Genomic DNA, 23278 nt, shown 5'->3' with positions numbered 1-23278 from the left:
AGTTCAAGACCAGCCTACGCAACATGGTGAAACCCCATCTCTACTAAAAATACAAAAATTAGCAGGACGTGGTGGCGTGCACCTGTAGTCCCAGCTACTTGGAGGCTGAGGCAGGAGAATCGCTTGAATCCAGGAGGCGGAGGTTACACTGAGCTGAGATTGCACTACTGTACTCCAGCCTGGGCAGAGAGAGACTCCATCTCAACAACAATGACAATAACAGAGAGAGACTCCATCTCAACAACAACAAGAACCAAAAAAAAAAAAAAGAAAAAAGAAAAAAAAGAAAGAAAAATCAGAACTAGTAGGAAGAGAACTTGAACCCTGGTATTCATAATCCAGCCTTTCTTTTTCTACTACATTTCTAGCAGAAAGTTTTAGCCATTGTGTAAATACTTACTTGGAGGTCTTCTCTTGTTACTTGTATAATCTGTTGGGATAGCTTTTGCTTCTTGTTCATCTGGCTGAATCCACTTTACTTTTTCTCCCTTTTATCCTGGCTCTTGACCATACTTCAACCCTTAGTTTTGTGGTTTCACGAGTCCGTTACAATTTCTTGAAACGCAGTAACCATTACTCAACCCCTTTATTATAGCCTTTTCTTTTAGGTGAGGAATATATACTTTACTAGTCGTTATTCAGCAGTGAGTCCTTGCCACTGGGTCTTTCTGGTACATATGAATTTGCTTAAAATCTGACACTAATCTTATAGCAGTGCAGATATTCTTTTATATCCAAATCTGTTTGGTTCCTGAGTTTGGATCCTGAGAACTTGGATATGAGGGACACCGATACTTGAGTTATCCTATGCTTGGCCCTTATGCCTGGAAGGATCAGGAGCTCTGTACAGGTTGAGCATCCTAAATCTGACAATCTGAAATCTGAAATGCTCCAAAATTTGAAACTTTCTGAGCACTCACATGATGCTCAGAAGAAATGCTCATTGGAGCATTTTGGATTTTGACTTTTCAAATTTGGGATGCTCAGCTGGTAAATATAATGCAAATAATCAGAAATCTGAAAAAAATATGAACTTGGAAATACCTCTGGTTCTGAGCATTTTGGATGAGGGATACTCAACCTGTACCAGGAATAACATGCTTTGCTCTGTGACCAAATGTGAACAGAGTCCAAAGCATGTGTGTGGCATTTGCTCCTGTCCACATCAGGTTGTCTTTCCATCCTGCATGGAAGCCCCCTTTCCCTGTGCCTCATTTATCTCTCTCTCCTCTCCCACCAGGGTCCCCTGCTTATCTTTCTGAGGAGGGAGGGTGATTTGAGGAGTGTGGTGGAGGGCATTCCAGCCCTAGGGGAAGTACATATGAAAACCTAGAGGCCTTAGGGTCCCTTTCAAGGGCCTTTTGCCCCAGCCAGCAAATATTAGGGGTCTCTCAGTCTTATTTGTGCCTTCTGTTAAAAGACCTCCCCTCAGGGGAGAAGATAAGGAGGGAGAATGGATGAAGGGCACAGAAGGCCCTGTTTATTCTGTGTCCTAGTATGTCATACTATTGCATGGACACTATATTACCATTTTTTCATGGCTTGTATCTGTTTTTACAGTGTTCATTTATTTGTACAAATTTTATCCCTCATGTTTTAGCTAATTATTCTTCATCAACTTAGTAGGTGTCCTGAAAGTAAAATTCAAAAGATGAAACTTTTCTTAAGACAACTGCTTATTTTATTTCTAGCAGCAGCCCAGAAACCAGATTTCACTTTTAAATACCATCTATAAACCCAGCTGTTTGCATTTTGTCTATTTCTTTTTCTAAAAAAGTAAATACTGTTGTCCTCCCGAGTTCTTCTCTGTGTGTGTGTGTGTGTGTGTGTGTGTGTGTGTGTTTTGTCCCTGATCACTGGAAACAAATTTTGTGTTTCTTCTGGCATATAATCAAAGAAAGTGGGCAATGATTGGGTTTGCTGAGTGTTGCAAGCTACCCTTCTTCCCAAAAGAGGAGCCCAACTCCCGATCATTCATGTCAGACCAGTATTGCCACATCCATTTCCCATGGGTGGAGATCACCAGTGACCGACCATTGCTTTTTCTTCTTCTTCCTGGTGTTAGGTGAAGGATGTCTTGGACCAGTCAGTACTTTTTCCCTGGAGCCTGGGATGCTTCGGCCTCTTTACTAGGGCTCTACAGAAAGAAGGACCCTCATGTCTAATTTTATGGCTCTTTTCTTTTCTGACCCATGTTTCCAACTCGTTTTTTTTTTTTTTTTCTTTAAGGGAAAAAAATAAAAACATTCTCTCTTTGAAGGGTAAGGAGAAATTTTGTGAAACTTGAAAACCTGGTAAGTGTTTTGCCTTTTACTTTATTATTTAGTAACTATATGCTAAGGATCATCCCAATTGAGGGGAAAATTGGAGCAGTGGTCAAACTTGTTTATAGTAGGATGTATAGGATTTAAGCCAGGAGATCAAGAGACTCAGTTTAATATTTTTTCCAAACAGAAGCACTGTACCCAAATTCTGTAAAATAGACACAAATATGTAAGGCTAGTTTTAAGAAAGACCATGTTCTATTTTTTATTTTTTTTTCTATTTTATTTTTATTTATTTTAAGTAGAGATGGGGTCTCGATATGTTACCCAGGTTGGTCTTGAACTGGGCTCAAGCCATCCTTCTGCCTTGGCCTTTGGAAGTGCTGCGATTACAGGCATAAGCCAACACACCCGGCCCACATTCTATTTTCTATAGAAATGACATACTTAAATGATTTCTCAGATTGTAGCAATGCTTCTGTTTACAGAGGACGTTGATAATCAACTTTTTCAAAACTGCAAACATACAGAAAGATTTAGGACATCAAATAAACTAAGGTTTAATTATGAAAAAAAAATCATAAAAGGGAAATCAAAGCAGCATCAGATGTGACCAAAAATGTAAACCAGATCACTTTCCAGGACTCCTCTGGAAGAGCTTGGGGGAAGATTTGGGATGCAGGGGTCTCATCTGCTTATTTGATAAACAAGGATTCGAATCACAGGTTCAGTGAGTTGCCTCTGATAATCAGTGGTTTGTGGCAGAGCCGAAGCTTGAACTTAGGATTCTTGACTCCTGCTATTTTTCTTTTTTCTGTGACACATACTAAAGGATTGGCCATTAGATTCTTCTATGTTTTGTTTTGTCTGTGGAAGAGGTAAGATAAGTAGTCCCCTGGGTATCTGCAGTGGGAATAAGTTACCATTGTGAGGGGTAAAAAGGCAGAAAGAGGACCTTTTGTGTTTGTGTATTGAGATTTTCTTTTCCTTAAATTTCCTTTAGGGTGTGATGTAGTGATTTAGGGTGGGGTTGACCCAGAATGGTTTTTGCCGTAGTTACGAGGGTTGTGGATGTCCTGTTACTTGTTTGGTCATGCCCAACAAACATGTTGTTGAGCAGCCTTGGCAGTCTGCATTAGAACACAGCAACTGGTGGATGAGTGTGGATGAGTTGAAGTGATAGTGGACAGAAGCGTAAATAAATTTAATGCAGTCTTGATAATTGAATGTGGTCTCCACCTTGAAATCTGAATGGATGCTGTGTATAAATTATCTGCTTTGAAACATAATGAAGAGTTTGATTTCAGTTAATTTGTTTGGAATGTCTATGTTGAAAACTTTTTTTTTTTTTCCTTTTTTTTCCCCATTGGGAGTCCATAAGAGAGAGGATTCAGAACAGAAGCTTGCTGTACTTCTGACAGTTTGTGTGGCCCAACCATATGCCATGAGATTGTCATTACCCCTATTACACCTAAGAGCTCCTCTTAGCAGTTGTCCTCTACTTTTTTTACAAAACAAACTCAAAAAACCAGGTTCCCTGTCTTCCTGTCTTTAGCTTATCTGCATCCAGGACTACCTTTACCCCCTTCTCTTCCATCTCTCCTACCTACCTTCTGTTTAAGGCCAGTGCCTCTACAGCCTCTGTTAAATCAATCTCTCCTTTTCCCCTTACCAAAGAATCGCTTTTTTTTTTTTTTTTGAGTAAGAGTCTTGCTCTGTTGCCCAGACTGGAGTGCAGTGATGCGATCTTGACTCACTGCAGTCTCCACTTCCCAGGTTCAAGCAACTCTCCTGCCTCAGTTTCCTGAGTAGCTGGGATTAGAGATGCCCACCACCATGCCTGGCTAATTTCTGTATTTTTAGTAGAGATGGGGTTTTGCCATGTTGGCCAGGCTGATCTTGAACTCCTGACCTCAGGTCATCTGCCCGCCTCAGCCTCCCAAAGTGCTGGGATTGCAGGTGTGAGCCACTGCACACAGCCTGAAGAATCATCTTTATTCAGATATTTCCTTTCTGTTAGCTCCTTCTCTTAGCATGTGGGTCCCTCTGCTCCTGAAGGTCCCTTCCAGATGGTCACAGCATCTTTCCTCTATCCTTTTATAACTGAGCTCCTTGGTGATGAAGAATGGTCTCTGGCAGTCATTCAAACCCTTGCCTTGTTTCTTTTAACCCTCTCTGATAAATACTCTGCTTCATTGAGATTACATGAGCATGCAGCCTCTTAATTTGCTATTCCAGAGGATCTGCCTCAGAGCCTGTCTGACTTGCCTTTTCTGTGGTAGTTTTCATTGTTGCTTCTGCCTCCGTGGAGGTTTGTCTGTTCTCACTTGTATGATGCCACTCTCTCTCTCCTGGCTGCCACTTCTTTGCTTCTTCACGGGCCTTCTGTGACCTGTTCCAGTGTTCAAGATTCTGTCCCGGCTGCTTCCTTTTCTCACCGGATGTTCTCTGGGTTCTGTCTCATATGATAGGCGTGTGCTGCTCTGATTCAGATTTCCAGCTTAGATCTCTTTCCTGAGCACCAGATTTAACCTCACTTGGGATCATGTTTATACCTCAAATGCAGCTTGTTCAAAGCTGTGGTCCCCTAATCTCTTCCTCTGTTCTTGGTTTCGTTATCTACCTAAGTCAGAAGTGGGGGACCTTGGTGTCATCTGCTTTCCTCTTTCAATCTGTCAGTATAGTGACATCTACATGTTTGTCTTCCATCCCGAGTCAACCAAGGTTTCGTTAGTGCTAATGATGTTTTTTAGCAATTCTCTTATGTGTTTTTTTTTGTTTGAGGCAGAGTTTCGCTCTTGTTGCCCAGCCTGGAGTGCAATGGCATGATCTCGGCTCACTGCAACCTCCTCCTCCTGGGTTCAAGTGATTCTCCTGCCTCAGCCTCCTGAGTAACTGGGATTACAGGCATGCACCACCACACCCGGCTAATTTTGTATTTTTAGTAGAGACGGGGTTCTCCATGTTGGTCAGACTGGTCTTGAACTCCCGACCTCAGGTGATCCACCCGCCTCAACCTCCCAAAGTGCTGGGATTACAGATGTGAACTACTGTGCCCGGCTATTCATTTGTTTTTTTAAATTAGGAAATCTTCTCTTCTGTAGCTCACATTTTTCCATTATACATACTAATGCCTTTGGTTTTGATTCTCCTAAGTGAGGGGAACATAAGGCCACAAGCCAAACCATTTCAAGATGGAATAAGGTTTTTTCTTTTTTAAAAAAATTATTATTATTCTTTTTATTGAGACAGAGTTTTGCTCTTTTCGCCCAAGCTGGAGTGCAATGGCGCATTCTCAGTTCACTGCAGCCTTCACTTCCCAGCTTCAAGCATTTCTCCTGCCTCAGCCTCTCAAGTAGCTGGGATTACAGGCATGTGCCACCACGCCTGATTAATTTTGTGTTAGTAGAGACGGGGTTTCACCATGTTGGTCATGCTGGTTTCAAACTCTTGACCTCAGGTGATCCACTTGTCTCAGCCTCCTAAAGTGCTGGGATTACAGGCATGAGCCACCACGCACAGGACGTTTATATATATACAAAATGCTAAAGGGAGACAGATGTGAAGACTGAGAAAAAAGCCCTTGGATTTGATGATTTAGTGGGGAGGTTCTGTAGTGTGGTGAAGACTTCCTATCATGCCTGTTCCTCCTTGTGTACCTGTTTCTGAGATGGCATCCAGTGGTCCCTTCCAGGTATTTGAAACTTTGTTGTTATCAGGATCCTTCTCCTGTGCTCATTTTATTCAGTAAGTTGTGTCAGTGACACCTCCATATTCTCTGTAATATCCCTGTTATTTTCCTCCCAAATCTGAATCTCAAGATCTATAAATGAACATTTTCTTGTTTTCGCATCAAACTGATCATCAGATTGTGATGCAAATTGCAAATCTGTTCCTTCTTTTCACCTCTGTTATCGTTGTCTTAATTGCAGTATAGCAGTTTTTAGTTCTCTGGCCTCCTTTATCATTCTTCAACATTTCACACTGTCAATCATCCTTTTTTTCACGAAGCTCTCTTCATTTGACTCTTGGACACCCTTCTCCTGATTTTCTCACTACATCTTTGATGGTTTTTTTCTTGGTCTTCTTTGAGCCCCCCACCTAAATATAGGTTACCTCTGCATTCTGTCCTCTGACTCGATCTCTCATAGATGATGTCTGGGCACTCTCAGCCTTAGTTGAGGTTTCTACCACCACCCATCTGTTGAATTCCAAATCTTTGTCCTTAGCACAGACTCCTGCAGTGAGCGCAGGGATCTGTAGTTTTCAGTTGTTTACCAGATAACTTCCATTCAGAGGTTCCATAGAACTTTAGCTACAATGTATTCGAAAGCGGGGACCAGTTCTGGGAACTCTTTCCCAGACTTCTTCCTTTTTTATTTTCTGTCTTGATGCTACCAGTTGCTCATCATCTAGGTAAGACCCCTGAGTGACATTAATGCCTCCTTCCTCCCTCTCCACATTCATTAGGTCACAAATCCTATTGATTCTACCACTCGAATTCCTAAATCTCTCCTAAATCTGCCTTCCCATTCTGTCCTCACTGCTTTAGCTTACACTGACATTATTTCTTGCCTCTTTAGTTTGTTTCCTAACTACTCTCCCATTGTGCAGTTATCTCCCCTGCTTTCTCTCTTTTTTATTTATTTATTTTTTTGAAATGGAGTCTCTCTCTGTCATCCAGGCTGGAGTGCACTGGTGTGATCTTGGCTCACTGCAAGCTCCGCCTCCCGGGTTCACGCCATTCTCCTGCCTCAGCCTCCCAAGTTGCTGGGACTACAGGTGCCCACCACCACGCCTGGCTAATTTTTTGTATTTTCAGTAGAGACAGGGTTTCACTGTGTTAGCCAGGATGGTCTCGATCTCCTGACCTCGTGATCCACCCGCCTTGGCTTCCCAAAGTGCTGGGATTACAGGCGTGAGCCACTGCACCCAGCCCCCTGCTTTCTCTTTACTCCCATATATAATACGGCTAAAATTTGAGTGCTGATTATATCTCATTTACATGTGAAATGTTTGGCATACATTCTCAAAATCTAATCATCACACTGAGTCATTATTATCGATTTTGCTTTGGAGGAGAGTAGTCCCAGGCCTCACAAATAGGAAGTGGGGGAATGGGGATCTGATCTCAGGCTGTATGCTCCAGAGCCCATGATCTTAATTTACCAGTTCACTTACAGCTCCCTGTGCCATGTTTGAGGGGTCTTTAATATCTTTCCTGAACTGGCCTCTGACTTTACTGTTTCATCTCCTCCTACTCTGCCTAATCTGTCTACTGTTTCATCTCCTTCCATTCTGTCTAATAGACCTGGAATTTCAGGACTGTTGACCTTGTTGGTCTTCCTTGAAGGTGTCATACTGTACCTTTGTGTGTGTGTGCATGTTGCTTCCTCAGCCTTGAATCCCTGCCTCTTTATCTTCAAGGTCCAGCTCAAATGACATCTCCTGAAAGGGTTTCTTGTCTATTAGTTAACACCGCCATCCTCCTACTTCTTAATTAGCCTCTATTCTTTTCCCATGATATGCCTATACACAACTGCCATATTTATATTTATTGAAAGTTTGTAAATATATATATTCGCATTTAAATAAACTTTTAATTTTAGGATAGTTTTAGATTTACAGAAAAGTGGCAAAGGTAGCATAGAGTTTCCAAGAAGCCCATACTCAGTTTCCCTTTTGTTAATATCCTATGTCACCATAGTGCATTTGTTATAACTAAGAAGCTAACATTGGTATGTTACTGTTGACTAAATTTGACACTTTATTCAGATTTCCCCAGTTATTCTCTTGTGCCTTTTTTCTGTTCCAGGCTCCCATGGAATAACACATTACATTTAGTCGTCACGTCTTCTTAGTCTCTTCTGGTCTGTGATTATTTCTCAGACTTTCCTTATCCTTGATGTCCTTGATAGTTTTGAGAAGCACCAGTCACATTTTTTTTTTTTTTGCAGAATGTTCCTCAGTTTGGGTTTTGTCTGATGTTTTCCTTATGATTAGACTGAGGCCATGGGTTTTTGGGAGGAAGACCAGAGGTAAAATGTTCTTTTCATCACATGTCAAGTGCACTTGCTAGCAACATGACTTACTACTGATGGTGTCAACCTTGCCCAGCTCTCTAAAGCAGTGTTAGTTACTGTGTTAGTAACTGTAAGTTACTTTCCACTCCTCTTTCCAATCTCCTGTCTTTGGAAGTAAGTCATTATCACAACCCACACTCAAGGTGTAGGGGTGGTAAGCTCTACCTCCTGGAGGGGGGATTATTGATATAACTTATTTGGAATTCCTCTGTAAGGAAGATTTACCTCTTCTCCCTCATTTATTCATTCAGTCGTTATATCAATTTATACATTTTTATACATTGGGTTATAACCCAATATTATTTATTCTTTTGATCAGATTGTTACAGCTTTGACTGTTGGGAGTTCTTTTAGGTTGGTTCCTGTGTCTCTTTGATATGTCTCCTGTCCCAACCCTAGAATCGGCGTTTCTCCAAGGAGCCCTAGTTTTATACTGGAAAATGGTATTAGAAACCAAGATATGGACACTGGATGTGCACGTTGTTACTGGGGTGTCACTACTTCTTTTCCTTTCAGTGTACATATGTGGATATGAACCCAAGTTTATATAAATATCTCCTATTTATTTATCTGTTCACTTTGTATTAAGCTAAATAGGAGTTTATACTGACTTCAGCTGATTCATTGCCTTCCCTCCTTGCTTATCTGTAACTTCCCTCTCTATGAGAAACTTGGCATCCATTACCACTATCCCATCATGCTATACTGTAAGCATGGACTTTCTCCCTGTCCCCCTCACTAGGCTGTTAGTATCTTAGACACTTATTAAATCTTTGTTGATGAGTGATGAATCTTGAAGCTGTTATGTATCTTACATAATAAAAGTCCAGCATTTTAGCAAAAGCAATGTAAATCAATCTCGTACAGTTTGAAACAAAACTTTTACCTGCTTTTTATGTAACATGTTCATTGTAGAAAATATGAAAACTGAGAAGGAAAAAAAGCACCTGTAATTCTATCACCCAGAGATAAAACTTAATATGTAGGTATGTGTTATTTTAGAACTTTTTCTTTGTGTGTATATGTCTACACCCCCCCAAACAATTTTTGCAAGAATACATTCACATTTCACACTAGTTATTTATAACTTTTTTCACTTAATATAGTATTTCTTAAGGATGTCATGTAGTTGTATCATAATTTAACTGTCTTTACTGTTTCATCTCCTCCTATTCTTAACCAATTCTCTTATTTAAGATGTCCAAGTTATTACCAATTATTTGCTTTCATAAACCCTGATTAATATTTTCTTAGAAGTCTTGACAGGCTGTTCTGATGATTTCCTTAGATACACTCCTAAAAGTAGAATTGCTGTATTAAATGTATTTTAAGGGTTCTGGTACATGTTTCTAGGGGTAAGGTTTTTACACTGGCATCTGTTTTTACTTTGCACTCCTTCTGGGAAGTACTCTCTAACATGCTTGAGATCTTGCATCCCTTTTGGGATTATGAATAAATAGTTTTTCTTTAAAGCCAGGAACTCACAACTGTTCATGCTGATTTATTTACCTGCATAGACTATTGTGTCAAAGAATGCACTGCAGTACCGGGGAAATTCCCAGCATGATGCCCAGGAGTTTCTGCTGTGGCTTTTGGACCGAGTTCACGAAGACCTCAACCATTTAGTGAAGCAGAGTGGCCAGCCACCTCTGAAGGTAAGGACACATGCTCCCCTAGGGCAGTCAACTAGTCATGAGAGTGTGTAGATTCTTCTACTGAGGACTTGTTGCATTGCATTCATACAATGAAATTGACTAAGCTCTGAGTGAGTAGAAGATTCAATGGTTACTTAAAGGACATTTCATTTTGTTTGCTGCTGTGCTGGCAGTGTGAGATACAAGAACTGTTGTCCCCAAGGAATTTATAGTCTAATGAGAGGGGAAACATTTGCATGTATGATGAACTTCAGATTTAAAAAAGTGATTCCATTTCACTAAACTGTTTTTAAAGCAGAATATGTTTGCTTTCTATTCTTTTCACACATACTCTGTAGTTCACTCGAATGAATACACAATCACAAAGGAAGCGTATGGATTTTCTCTGCTGTTAGGATTGGATTTGACTATAGAAGCCCCAGAATGTTCTCATTGAGAAACATAGTGATTAATTTTTAATTGTATACATGTAGTCTTACAAATATGGATAAAATGACTTATATAATGGAAAAAATTAAGACTAAAGAGTTGCTTCCCTTGGGAAGTTTTTGATAATTCTGCTCTATACTTCAAATTTTAAATTTCTAGGTTTGGTAAGTTGTTAAATTATTCTGATTCAAGGTCCTTTTGTGCCTGAACACTCTATTCTGTCATATGACTGTATGCATGTGGCTGACTCTCCCGCCAAATTGAGACATCCTCAAGGTCAGGCACTGGGTCTCATTATCTTTGTATCCTAATGTTCTGTACAGTTCTCTCTGCATATGGTGCTTAGTAACTAAGTGTTAGGCGGAGGGACACGAAAAGTTAAATACAACATGAAGTAGAGTGTGATTAGGCACTAACATACACAGCATAGCTAATAGGTACTAGAGAATTTAGGCATGGGAAGCATTAGTACTTTTTTTTTTTTTTTGAGACGGACTTTCACTCTTGTTGCCCAGACTGGAGTGCAATGGCGCAATCTCGGCTCACCACAACTTCTGCCTCCTGGGTTCAAGTGATTCTTCTGCCTCAGCCTCCTGAGTAACTGGGATTACACCCAGTTACTGGCATGCACCACCACAGCCGGCTAATTTTGTATTTTTAGTAGAGACGGGGTTTCTCCATGTTGGTCAGGCTGGTCTCGAACTCCTGACCTCAAGTGATCCACCCGCCTCGGCCTCTCAAAGTGCTGGGATTATAGGCATGACCCACCGCGCCCGGCTACCATTAGTACTTTTAAAGTGGTTGAAGATTACTTCTTGGAGGAGATTGGAGAATTGGAGGGAAACTGGAGCATCCTGGGGAAGGGGAGCTGCCTGGCTGAGTGCCATGCAGAGATGATCGCAGGCAGAGTCTGTGTGAGGCGATGAGTCCACGTGACCCACATCCTGCCTGCTGTGTTCTGGCTCCTTTAGCAGGTGCCCGTCACTGAAGTATCTGCACTTGATGCATAGCTTGTAAAGGAAGTCAAGGACATTTGTGATTCTCTGACTTCATCTTCAGCCAAGAATTGCTCTTCCTAGTCTTGTAGTACAAGAAATTGTACTTTCTTTTTTTTTAAGCCGCCGTCAGAGACTGATATGATGCCTGAGGGACCATCTTTTCCTGTCTGTAGCACTTTTGTACAAGAACTCTTTCAAGCCCAGTACAGGTATGAGCAAATCAGATGTTCCCACTTATTTTGTTTACCTGACATAGTTCTGGGTGATTTTAATGTTGAGTGTCTTACCTTTTTGTTTTAAAGATCTTCTTTGACGTGTCCTCATTGTCAGAAACAGAGCAACACTTTTGATCCTTTCCTTTGCATTTCTTTGCCAATTCCTCTACCCCACACAAGGTAAGAATGGATTTAGTAAAATGAAGACTGTATTTTCTTATTGTATTCCTTTTTCTCTGTAGGCTCCTATTAGATCTTCTTACTTATTTAGACAGGTAATGGGATTAATAATGGGATTGAATACAGTCATTGCTACAACCTTACAAGAATAAATGCCCTCCTGAGTTTGCAGGGTAAGCAGGCACATGAGGCAAGCAGAGGCTGTTTAGTCTGACCCGGTTTGTCATCCTCACATAGTATTGGGGGAGAGGGAGGGCTGTTGAGTGGCTTCAAGATTCTCTAGAGACCTTACTTTACATTTCTTGTTTCTTAGTTGCTTTATTTTGAACAATTTCTCAACATTTCCAGGAGTTAAACGCTGTTCTAAAGAAAATACAAAGCACAGAATGAAGTGTAGATATATTTTTGTTTGCTTCATAGAGTGTTCATTTTATGACGATTGCCTTTTCCAAAGATCTTGACGATTGTTTGATAGTTCTGCTTAGAGCCAAGTGAAATTTTTCCATTTGGCTTCAGAGTAACACTGTGGGTTAGCTTTAGATTTTTGTTGATTTCAGCTCAGGTTTATTTTGCATTTCTATGTTTTAGTTGAAATAAGTGACTAATGAGAAGATCTGACTTTGATCTGTACAGGCCTCTCTATGTCACTGTAGTGTATCAAGGGAAATGTTCTCACTGCATGAGGATTGGTGTGGCTGTGCCTCTGTCTGGGACTGTTGCCAGACTTCGGGAAGCAGTGTCTATGGAAACAAAGATCCCCACGGATCAGGTAATAAGTCTGCTAAGGCCAGTTACACACGAGCCACAAAAGTATTGCTTTCTGTTCTCTTAGAATTTTTTATAGTTCTTTGCCGAATATGATTAGAGATTTAAAACCAGTTGCATTTAGAGTTGAGGGGAAAAAAAATCAAGACCCCAAAGAGTAAAATATATAGAGAAACTTTTCATGTTTCATGTAATTGTATATATAATTTTAAAAGGAGGCTGGGCACGGTGGCTCACGCCTGTAATCCCACCACTTTGAGAGGCCGAGGCAGGTGGATCACGAGGTCAGGAGATCAAGACCATCCTGACTAACACGGCGAAACCCCGTCTCTACTAAAAATACAAAAAATTAGCCGGGTGTGGTGGCGGGTGCCTATGGTCCCAGCTATTCAGGAGGCTGAGGCAGGAGAATAGTGTGATCCCGGAGGCGGAGCTTGGTGTGAGCTGAGATCATGCCACTGCACTCCAGCCTGGGCAACAGAGCGAGACTCCGTCTCAAAAAAGAAAAGGAGAAGCTGTGACTTTACACCAAGACCTTCTTGTAGCTTTGTTCATAACGTATAATTACTTAATCCTTCTTAAATCATTCCTATGGATGTGTATGTGGGCAGTGGAGCGTCCTCGCAGCGTTTGATAGTCAAAGAGGCTTTGAAAACTTGAGCAGTGACACTAGAAAACCCCTTGTGGTGGTAAGAGTGGATATCTTGCTAGTACAGTGTTCTATACGTAATAGATGCTCAATACGTTTTGTTTTCTCATTATGGCTAGACCAGAGTCTCTTACCTTGTTTAGAGAAGAGAAAGGAAAGTTGTGCCCATGCCACTTCCCTTTTGGGATGCATGTTTGATAAGCAGTTATGTTGAAATTGACCAAAAATACTTTTGACCTGTTTGGACTTGACATGTTTCTGCATATAGCTTTTACTCAATTTGCTATTATTATTTTATTTGGAAAAACATTCCTTATTTAAGATTTATTAAGGAAAGATGACTCAGTAGCTAAATTGCTTTCCCTAGATAGTAGCTTCTGGAAGCTACTATGTAATTCCTGGAATAATAAAGGTGTTTTATACTTTGGCCTTATGTGGCCTCATTTGGGAAGTTACCACAGTAAAACAAATACAACCAGCAGTGTTACCCTAATATGGCAAATATCTCATATTTTTGTAGGCCAAGTACTGGCATGTTGATAAAATGTTCATATTCTTTCCTACTCTGAAAAGCCCATTGGCTCTTTCCCTTCAGGATTAGGGAAAGGCAGAAAGAGAGGGAGCGAGGCTTTGGTGGTGTCCAGGGCAAATCTGGTTGCATCTTTACAGCTTCCAGCACTGTCTGGCTCCTTTTGCATGTGGTTTAAATTGGTGAAATAATTACAAGTTTGCTGTTGACCTCAGTTTGCTGAAGAGAGTGAATTTTACTTGCATGTTCACCGGCAGAAAAACAACATGGTCATTAAATTCATTAGAAGGAAAATGTGCCAGGAACATTTTTGCTGGACTATTTGTGGAGTATGCCACCAACCCCTTTGTACCTGGTAAATCTGCAGAATGTTAGTGCTGGTAGAGGGGACCTCAGGGGTCCAGTCCAACTCTCTTATTTGAAAGAGGCTCAGAGAAGACATGTGACTTGTTCAGGTTTGCAGGGCTGGTTGGTGATAGGCTGGACTGGAACCTGTATGCCCAGTCCAATGCTTTTTCAGTAGACAGCGCAGCTGAGCATGTAATAAAGTCTTTAAGTGTCTCCAGTGTTCTCCTCTCCATCTTTTGTTTCTTTTGTTTGTTTGTTTGTATGTATGTATATATGTATGTATGTATGTATTGATTGATTGAGACATGGTCTCACTCGGTTGCCCAGGCTGGAGTGCATTGGTGCAATCATGGCTCACTGCACCCTCAACCTTGTGGGCTCAAGCAATCCTCCCACCTCAGCCTCCCAAATAGTGGGGACTACAGGCGCATGCCACCACGCCCAGCTGATTTTTGTATTTTTCATAGAGACGAGGTTTTGGCATGTTGCCCAGGCTGGTTTTGAGCTCCTGGCCTCAAGCAGTCCTTCTGTCTTGGCCTCCCAAAGTGCTGGGATTACAGGCTTGAGCTACCATGCCTGTCCTTTTTTTCTGTTTTATTGTAAAATACTCAACCATTTCAGAAATATAACAGAAAGAGGAAGTATCTCATCATACTAGGTATCTTAATGCTAAGGGTTACTAACTTTAATACTATGTTATATAGTATTCATTTAGATTTTTTCTGTTCATATATACGTTAATGATTTTATATAAGTAGAATCGTTTACACTTACTGTTTTTACCTTGCTTTGTATTTACTTAGATCTTTGCATGTTAGTGCAAATATATATAGTTCATTCTTTTTAGTAGCTTTATAATTCCAGTAAGGCTATACTACATTTAACTAGTTAGTATTTTTGACATTTGAGTTTTTTTTTTCAATACAAATATCTATGGTTTAGGCTTGAAAAATAGAAAATAAAATGATATGGGAGAAAGCCTCAGAGTCAGATGTGGACTCCATCCTCGACATGAGGCTGAATCGTTGTAGAACTTGAGGCAAGTCTCTTGGCTTCTCTCCTTTCAGTGAAAATGGGGGTTAGACGTTATGATCTCCTGGTTCTCTTCTATACCAAAACTTAGAGGAACTCTGGAGTTAGAGTCGTAGAGTTCTGACATCAGAGTACAGGTGTCCCTCAGTGTCCATGGGATTGGTTGCAGGAACCCTTGCACTAGGATACCAAAATCCACGGTGCTTTAATCCCTTTTACAACATGGCACAGTATTTGCATAGAATCTAAGCATATCATCCTGTATACTTTATTTTTACTTTTTATTTTATGGATACATAATAGTTGTACCTCCAATATACTCTAAATCATCTCCAGATAACTTATAATATTTAATGCAGTGTAAATGTTATGTTAATAGTTGTTATGCTACATTGTTTAGGGAATAATGACAAGTAAAAGACTGTTCAGTATACATTCAATCATCCTTTTTTTTTCTTCTGAATATTTTTGATCTGCAGTTGGTTGAATCTACATATGTAGCACCCACAGATATGGAGGGGTGACTGTATATTGTTAATATAGTTTCAGAGGATATTGTGCTTCCAAGATTCTCTCATTAAAGACAAATAAAGTGGGCTCTGTGAGATGTTTCAGAGCTCTCTCAGACCACTGCCAGTCCTGATGGTCTGGAGAAGTTCATAGAATTGGGAGATCAATTAGTATTGAATTTCCAGTTACCCAACTGTTTACATTTTTCCTATTTTTAGATTGTGTTAACAGAAATGTACTATGATGGGTTCCATCGTTCCTTTTGTGATACAGACGACCTGGAAACAGTCCATGAAAGCGACTGCATTTTTGCCTTTGAGACTCCCGAAATATTTAGGCCTGAAGGAATTCTCAGTCAAAGAGGTAAGTGAGCTCCTGTTTCCATAATGCCACCTGAGTTTGCAGGTTTAACTATAGTCTACCTTTTTAGATGTCTATTATATAATGATACACATTTTTAAAAAAATTGTGGTAAAATACACATATATATTTTTTTGATGGTATAATGGTAAAACTCATAGTAATATTTTCCTAGAAGAAGGCAACTCTTACTGTTTTAGGCAAAGATATGTCCATAGTTTAGTTGGGAAAACCTCATATTGAGATTCAGGACTGACTGTGACCTCCTTTAAGTAGCCTTTTTGGCATCTTATAGCATTCAGGAAGATACACTGTGCCATAGTTGTATGTTTTTTGTTTTTTGTTTTTGAGACAGAGTCTTGCTCTGTCGCTCAGGCTGGAGTGCAGTGGTGTGATCTCGGCTCACTGCAGCCTTAGCCTCCTGAGTAGCTGGGATCACAGGCGCATGCCACAAAGCCTGGCTAATTTTTATATTTTTAGTAGAGATGGGGTTTCACCATGTTGGCCAGGCTGGTCTTGAACTCATGACCTCAAGTGATCCGGCTGCCTCAGCCTCCCAAAGTGGTGGCATGAGCCACCACACCCGGCCCGCTATTCTGCTTTCTGTTTCTACAGATTTCCCGAGTCTAGACTTCTATATAAATGGAATCATAAAATAATATGGTATTTTGTGACTGGCTTTACTTAATGTGATGTTTTCAAGATTCATTCATGTTGTAGCATATATCACACTTAATTCCTTTTTATGGCCAAGTAATACTTTATTTGTTTGAATAGATCACATTTTGTTTATTCATTGTTCATGAACATTTGGGTTGTTTCCACCTTCTGGCTAGTATGAATAATGCTCCTGTGAACCATTCCACACAAGTTTTTGTGTGGACTTATGTTTTCGTTTCTCTTCATACCTGGGAATAGAACTGCTGTGTCGTGTGGTAACTGTATGTTTAATCATTTGGGGGAACTTACAGACTGTTTTCCAAAGTGCTGCACCGTGTTACATTTTTATCAGCAGTGTTTGAGGGTCCAGTTTCTCTACATCCTCGCCAATACTTGATTATTGTCTGACTCTTTAGTTTTAGCCATCGTAGTGGGTATGAAGTGGTATCTCATTACGGTTTTGATTTGTGTTTGTGACTGACATAATGTTGAGCATCTTTTCTTGTGCTTGTTGGCCGTTTGCATATCATATTTGGGAAAATGTCTATTCAAATATTTTGCCCATTTAAAAATTGCATTGTTTGCTTTTTGTTGTTGAGTTTTAGGAATTTTCGCATGTGCTGAATACTAGACCCTTATCAGATATATGATTTGCAAATATTTTCTCCCATTCTGTGGGTGATCTTTTAACTACCTGATGTCCTTTGAAACACAAAAGTTCTTAGTTTTGTTGAAGTCCAGTTTATCTTTTTTTGTTTTTGTTGCTTGTGCTTTTGTTGTCATCTCTAACACTTTATCAAATCCAAAGTCATAAAGATTTACCCCATAATTTCTTTTAAGAGTTTTATAGTTTTAGCTCTTATATTATAGTTTTTTGAACTATTTTGAGTTAATTTTTTGTGTTGTGTAAGGTAAGGACCCAACATTATTCTTTCATGGTGGCTGTCAAGTTGTTCCAGTTAACAGACTTTTCGAGCAGATGGGTAAACTTCCATGAATAGAGTAATGGAAATGATAGAAGCCTCATTGGATTTTTCTGTAAGGGTCCAAACCAGAACCATGGTCACCTTAGTAGTTGTGTTAGCATAAGGGAGACTAGCACCTGGGCTTTTTGTCAGACCTGGGGAGACTGCTGCTTCCTAGCTTACCCAGTTTTTTAAAATTTTAGTTTCTTTACATGAAGTGCAGAGGAATAATCACTATAGTGTTGATGTGAAGACTGTATGAGATCAGTCACGTCAGACATTCCGCAGGGACTGACTATACTAAGTCTTCAGTAAATGAAAGCTACTTTTGTATTTCTTGTTATTGCTTCCGGTGTTCGTTACTGGTAAGCCAACGTTGAGGTGACCATCTTTGCTCCAGCAATAAATGAATCAGTCAATTACAAATATTTTTGTGCACCTGTAGATAACTTCTGCTGTAATTGGCATGAGTGGTAAATATCAAATAAGTGTATTTTAGGTTTTTGGTACTATCCAAACAGAGATTTATTGAAGTTATTTAGTGAAGATAATGTGGGAGGTACTGATGACCACAAAGAAGACCAAGACCAAACTCTGGCCTTCAAAAATTTCACCATTTAGTGACCTCTTAGTAATAGTTTAGCCTTGGTCAGTTTATGTAGGAGTATTATCCATGTTCCAAGTAAAGTATAAATGGAAGTATTGGAAAATGTTAGAGGTAGCCACTAAGACTGCTTGGGCTGGATCAGGGTGGTGCCACAGGGGAGGGGACAGATTTGAATGTAAAGGATGGGTGGGCTATCCAAGGCAAAGAAGTGTGGAAGAAAGGGCTTGCAGTTTCAGTAGGAGGGAGGGGCAGAGGCCAGAGTGAGATGGGCTAAGGAATAAGCAGAAAGCCAGAGAGGGAGTCAGGGTGTGTTTTCCCCTTTTGACCTTAGTGTAAAACGCAGGTCGTAGATTGTGCTCAACCTTTAAAAGGTGAAGGGGCATTTTCTTCTGAGACAGGAAGAAGGGGGACTGTGGGTGAAGATGGAGACATTCAAGGTGGAGCATAGGGAAGGCAAAGTGATTTGGATCAGGAAGACTTAATCCCAGCAAAGGAGGAGGCAAGGTCAACAGAGTGGGTGGAGATGAGTTTGGGCACTTGAACAGAATGGAGGCGTGTGGATCAGGGAGGAGTGCAGCTGCTACGCTGAGCCTGGGCTTGACCTTGAACACAACACCACCTGTGTTCAAGGACCCACCTGACCCTCCCTCCTTGGTGTTTTTGCTGGGGCCTTTCTTCTGGCCACCCTTAAAGTTTGGAGTTCGCAAGGGTCCTGCTCTCATCCTTTGTCTTGGTCTTGACCCTCTCTTTGGCCTGTCTGTTCAGCACTCACGGTTTGAACTGCCATTCTTGTATACCATCTGTCTTTATGCCTGATTACTTATTACTTTCATATCCAGATGTGATGCGAAATCCCACTTCACATCCAGATGCTTACTATTTTCACCTCGATTGTCCACAGACTCCTCAAATTTTTAAAACAGTGTTCTGTTTTTTCTTTTCAGACTGGCTCCTTTCTCACATCCCTTATTGTAGTGAGTGACACCGTGATCCATCTAGTCTCCCAAGACAGATGCTTGAGAATCAAACTTCTCTTTCCACCTCACCCTGTTCACACGTGAACCCTTATTGTTCATTTTGCCTCCTAAATATTTTATACTCATTCCTTCTGCTCCACTTGCCCTGTTGTTCTTATTTTAGGCCATCATTCTTTCTTAGAGCAGAGTCTCCTGTCTGCCCTTACCTCGGTCCCTCTGCCAGTCCATCATGTGTCTGCTATCAAACCCTCATGATTAGGGGCACAGGTACAGTCTGGGGAGGAGTCGTACCTGTTCCATAGGTGTTAGGAGGATTTAAAGCAATAATGCATGTGTTTTCACACCTGTGGGACTTTTGGGGTACATGCTGGTTACTCTTTCTGAAATGTACGCCTTATCCCTTTTGGCCTGAGGAATTCCTTTCAGTCTTATCTGGAGCCCCGGAATCTTCTGTGACCTCTAGTAACAGACTTGGCTTCATCAGCTGACACAGACCTTCTGTGCATACGAATATTATGACATCACATAGTTCCTAATATTTATTTGTATGTGCGTGTCCCCTACTAGACTGAGAAGGCTATGGGTTATTTTTCATCTGCCTTTCATTAGCCTCCTTAATACCTGTCATATGGTAGGGACTTAATGAATGTTGATTGGATAAGTGAATGATGGTTTGGGGCAAAGAGATCAGTGAATGACAGAATTCAAGCACAGTTCTTCCTATTAAAGAAGCAAAGAAGAAAAACAGTGCTTCTTGAAAAAAATGCATGCCTATTGTTAACTTTTCATTTTGAAATAATTTCAGACTTAGAGAAAAGTTGCAAAAATAGTACCAAGAATTTCCATATATCCTTCACCCAGATGCCCCAATGTGTTAACATTTTACTGTTTTATCAGATTTGTTCTCTCTCTGTAATATGTATGTGTTTATAATCTTTTTCTGAACCATTTGAGAGTGAATTGCAGATATATTAACTCTTTGTGCCTAAATACATCATGTATTTCCTAAAAACAAGGATTATTATCTTACATAATCTAAGTACAGTTATGAAAATTAGGAAATTAAGGCTGGTACAATACTACAATTTTTTTAGCCTGATAATTTTTTACTAGTTGTCAAGTTGTTACTGCATGATCCACTTCCAGATGGAGTGAGCATCAGAAATATACCATGCATATTGATTATATTCTTGGACTTCTCTCCAGTATTCCAGATTTGAAATACTATCATTTTACCTGTAGACTTTATTGAAATTTTGCCATTTGTCTCACTATTGTACTTCATAGCAAAATTAAAAAAAAATTCTTATGCAGGATCAAATATCATGCTTTGCTTGGTTGTCATTTCTCTTTGATTTCATGTGTCAGGAACAGTTCTTTAGCCTTTCATGACTTTGGCATTTTTGAAGAGTGTAGCCCTTTGTTTTGTAGAACATCCTTATTTCGGGTTTGACTGACATTTTGTCATCGGTAGATTCCGGTTATGTATTTCTGGCAGAAATACCATGAAATGTTTTGTTCTTCTCATGGCATCATAGCAGGAGGTACGTGACACCTATGTGTCCTATTGCTGTCAGTAACTTTGATAACTAAGGCGATACCTGCCAGGTTGAAGGCGATGTCTGCCAGGTTTCCCCTAGTACTAAGCTACTGTTTTCCCCTTGTAATTAATAAGCATCTTGTGGTGAGATACTTTGACAATAGGTAAATATCCTGTCTTTTCTGAAACTTCTTTTTTTTTTAAATGGAGTCTCGCCTTGTTGCGCAGGCTGGAGTGTAGTGGCGCGATCTCAGCTCACTGCAACCTTCACCTCTCGGGTTCAAGCGATTCCCCTGCCTCATCCTCGCGAGTAGCTGGGATTACAGACGCCTGCCACCACGTCTAGCTAATTTTTTGTGTTTTTAGTAGAGATGTGGTTTCACCATGTTTGCCAGGCTTGTCTTGAACTCCTGACCTCGGGTGATCGGCACACCTTGGCCTCCCAAAGTGCTGGGATTACAGGCGTGAGCCACTGTGCCTGGCCTTCCTGGGTGATTTTAATGTGCTACCAGGACTGTTAACCACTGGTTTAGGGGAGGGCAGAAAAACGTTACTGTCAGTGCCGTCCTCTTCTTCATTATTCAGTTTTAGATGTTTTATGGCTCCCCTTGTTTACTTATACTTTTAAGGTACATTTGATAATAGTTTTGTCAAGTTCCTATAATCATAATTTTAGGGTTGGGGTAAATGTATAGAATTAACTGGGAGAGGGTGGCATTTTTACAGGATTGCACTTCCTTACTCGGGAACGTGATATCTGCATTTACTCGCCTTTTTTATTCCTGGGAAAGTTGTGATTTTCTGCACCTATTTCAAAGTTATTCCTAGGTGTTTTATTGCTGTTGTGAGTAGTGACCCCCTTCCCACTCCCATTATGTATTTTGTTTTTGATTTTTAGAGACAGCCTCACTCTGTCACCCAGGCTGGAGTGCAATGGCACAATCATAACTTACTTCAGTCTCCATCTCCTGGGCTCAGGTGATTCTCCTGCCTCAATTTCCCGAGTAGCTGGGACTACAGGTGTGTACCATCTGCCTGGCTAATTTTTTTGTGGAGACAGGGTCTAGCTATGTTGCCTAGGCTGGTCTTGAACTCCTGGCCTCATATATTCTTGTGGGGCAGGTTAAATTCCTGAAGGAGACCTTTCTATACTCCTTGTTGGAAGGTGGGGCCTGGTTGCCAGCACCCTAGGTGCTGAGTGATGGGAAAGAGCTGAGATGTTCACTTACCCCTTTGTTTTAATACAGTGCCCTCACCTTCTCCTGGATTGTCCTCCTGTCCACACATCCCTGTCTTTGCTGGAGTGGGAGGGGTATTTTGGCGTATCATGTTGATAGTCATTTTCTCGTTTTTAAAAAATTTCAGTGAAATTTACTTAACATAATAACCACTTTTAAGTGGTCACTTCCATGGTATTAGTACATTAACAGTGTCAGACAAATACTACCTCTATGTAGTTCCAAAACAGTTCCATCACACCAGAAGAAAACGCCATGACCATTAAGCAATTACTTCTCATTCTCCCCTCCCCCCAGGCCCTGACAGCCACTAATCTGCATTCTTGTCTCTGGATTGACCTATTCTGGCTATTTCATATAAATAAAATCATATAAATAAAATACAATATGGGACCTTTTATGTCTGGCTTCTTTCACTTAGCATAATGTTTCAATGTTCATCCATGGTGTAGCATGAGACAGTACTTCATTCCTTTTCTTTATTTATTGTTATACTCTAAGTTCTAGGGTAAATGTGCGCGCAATGTGCAGGTTTGATACATAGGTATACATATGCCATGTTGGTTTGCTGCACCCATCAACTTGTCATTTAGATTAGGTATTTCTCTTAATGCTATCCCTCCCCCATCCCCGTATCCCCCGATAGGCCCCGGTGTGTGATGTTCCCCGCCCTGTGTCCAAGTGTTCTTATTGTTTGATTCCCACCTATGAATGAGAACATGCGGTGTGTGGTTTTCTGCCTTTATGATAGTTTGCTGAGAATGATGGTTTCCAGTTTCATCCCTGTCTCTGCAAAGGTTAGGAACTCATCCTTTTTTATGGCTGCATAGTATTCCATGGTGTATATGTGCCACATTTTCTTAATCCAGTCTATCATTGATGGACATTTAGGTTGGTTCCAAGTCTTTGCTATTGTGAATAGTGCCACAATAAACATACATGTGCATGTGTCTTTATAGCAGCATGATTTGTAATCCTTTGGGTATATACTCAGCAATGGGATTGCTGGGTCAAATGGTAATTCTTGTTCTAGATCCTTGAGGAATTGCTACACTGTCTTCCACAATGGTTAAACTAATGTACACTCCCACCAACAGTGTAAAAGTGTTCCTGTTTCTGCACAGCCTCTCCAGCATCTGTTGTTTCCTGACTTTTTAATGATTGCCATTCTAATTGGTGTGAGATGGTATCTCATTGTGGTTTTGATTTGCATTTCTCTGATGACCAGTGATGATGAGCATTTTTGCATGTGTCTGTTGGCTGCATAAATGTCT

General features: G+C 40.5%; 1 protein-coding gene across 1 annotated transcript in view; it reads left to right on the top strand.

Annotated features, from left to right (window-relative positions):
- The window catches only part of USP31 (ubiquitin specific peptidase 31), a 136258-nt gene that overhangs the window by 75657 nt on the left and 37323 nt on the right, over positions 1 to 23278 (top strand). The window contains exons 4-8 of the mRNA XM_011958325.1: positions 9865 to 10002; positions 11550 to 11638; positions 11732 to 11824; positions 12458 to 12593; positions 15876 to 16020. Of these exons, the coding sequence (XP_011813715.1) occupies positions 9865 to 10002; positions 11550 to 11638; positions 11732 to 11824; positions 12458 to 12593; positions 15876 to 16020 (601 nt within the window). The remainder of the gene's footprint in view (positions 1 to 9864; positions 10003 to 11549; positions 11639 to 11731; positions 11825 to 12457; positions 12594 to 15875; positions 16021 to 23278) is intronic.

Source organism: Colobus angolensis, unplaced genomic scaffold (assembly GCF_000951035.1).
Source record: "Colobus angolensis palliatus isolate OR3802 unplaced genomic scaffold, Cang.pa_1.0 Scaffold468, whole genome shotgun sequence".
Taxonomy (NCBI): Eukaryota; Metazoa; Chordata; class Mammalia; order Primates; family Cercopithecidae; genus Colobus; species Colobus angolensis.
The sequence above is the reverse complement of the archived record's forward strand: the minus strand, read 5'-3'. Positions and strand labels throughout refer to the sequence as shown.